The sequence below is a fragment of the Lathyrus oleraceus genome, chromosome 4 (genome assembly GCF_024323335.1).
Source record: "Lathyrus oleraceus cultivar Zhongwan6 chromosome 4, CAAS_Psat_ZW6_1.0, whole genome shotgun sequence".
Lineage (NCBI taxonomy): Eukaryota > Viridiplantae > Streptophyta > Magnoliopsida > Fabales > Fabaceae > Lathyrus > Lathyrus oleraceus.
This window is the reverse complement of record NC_066582.1, coordinates 492038831-492040286: the sequence shown is the minus strand read 5'-3', so window position 1 is coordinate 492040286 and position 1456 is coordinate 492038831. Positions and strand designations below refer to the sequence as shown.

General features: G+C 34.6%; 1 protein-coding gene across 1 annotated transcript; it reads right to left on the bottom strand.

The window, feature by feature from the left end:
• Nucleotides 1-458: 458 nt before the first annotated feature.
• On the bottom strand, nucleotides 459-1456 carry LOC127135690 (ethylene-responsive transcription factor ERF069). Its single transcript, XM_051062342.1, has one exon. It carries the CDS (start codon nucleotides 1376-1378, stop codon nucleotides 536-538), a length of 843 nt encoding a protein of 280 aa, XP_050918299.1. The 5' UTR covers nucleotides 1379-1456; the 3' UTR covers nucleotides 459-535.

Here is a 1456-nt window from a genome sequence, read left to right as displayed (position 1 = left end):
TGATGTCATAGCTTCATATGGACCACAATTTACAGCCTTACCTACAAGCAAATGCCACATAAAACAAAAACAATTTCCTCTTTTTCTCTCCGTTTTGAAATTTTCTCACTTGATCAAAAAGCATCACAAGTTTCACCCATTTGAAGATGCATGCTGCAATAACTCTGAATCAATGTATCATTGTTGTATCCTAAAAGGTGTTCACAAAAAGAACCAATAACATATTATGCATGCAAGTTTTCTGATATGATTCAATGTGTCCATAGAAGGTTCAACCTGCAGAGGCATTCTTTTTGAAACTTTAAAAAAACAAAAAAGACAAATCCTACTTTTTTTTTAACCTTATTGTTCACCCTTCTCAAGATTTTTTTTTTTGTCTTTAGTGTTTTCTAATGTGCGAGAACTTTCTAATGTTATGAAGAAATTAACTATGGACAAATAAACAAAACAATTGATCATTAAAAGAAAAATCTCACATTCACATTTCTAAATGGACTCAAGAAACTCACTAACAATTTCACTTGAGAAGTTGAATCTATGTCTCAATCAAAGGGTCATTAAAGTAATTATCAACCTCCCATTTACATGATTCAAAATCCTCTTCAAGATGAAAAGAAATATTATCCACCATGCAAGAAGGACTCTCGTTAGAAACCATTGTTGGAAGAACATGTTCATTATAAGAACAAAAAGAACCAAATGACTCGTCTAAATATTCTTCTCCGGTTATCTCTCTAATCCATTCTTGCACACTTTTCCTTTCACTCCAAGAAGATTCAGTAACACATGAAGAAGATGAACTACCATTACAATCCTTATCAACTTTTTTCGATGTTCTCTTTTGTTGTTTCTGTTGTTGATGATGTTTCTGCGGCGGTTCGATAATATTTGTAACAGCATCAGCACCTCTATACTCAATTGCAGCCTTATCATAAACCAAAGCAGCTTCTTCAGCAGTATCATATGTTCCTAACCATCTTCTCCTTCCGAGCCGAGGATCGCGAATCTCCGCCGCCCATCTCCCCCACGGCCGTCTTCGAACACCGCGAAACTTTTGATGAACAATCTCCACTTGTTTATCTCTCTCATTCTTATTATTCAAACCACATTCACCATCAACATTGTAGTTTTCTCCATCTTCATGTGTCTTCTTATTGATTTTCTTGTTAGAATGAGAGGAACATGTTTGAAATCTAATCTCGTTCACAGTTTTCTTTGTTATTACACGTTGGACAAAACTATGTTCTTGTTCATCTTCAGATGAAGAATCTGTTGCATATTTATCGGTAAAAGTGATTCTAAGAACTCTTGGTGTAGAAGAAGATTTCACAAACTTTGTAGTGACAGTTTTGAGCTCAATGAGTTTTTCTTCCTCCATAGTGGCTAGAAAGTGTGTGTATGCATCTAGAAGAGTCACAGAAAGAATTTCAATTTTTAAGAGAATTTTACCAACCTA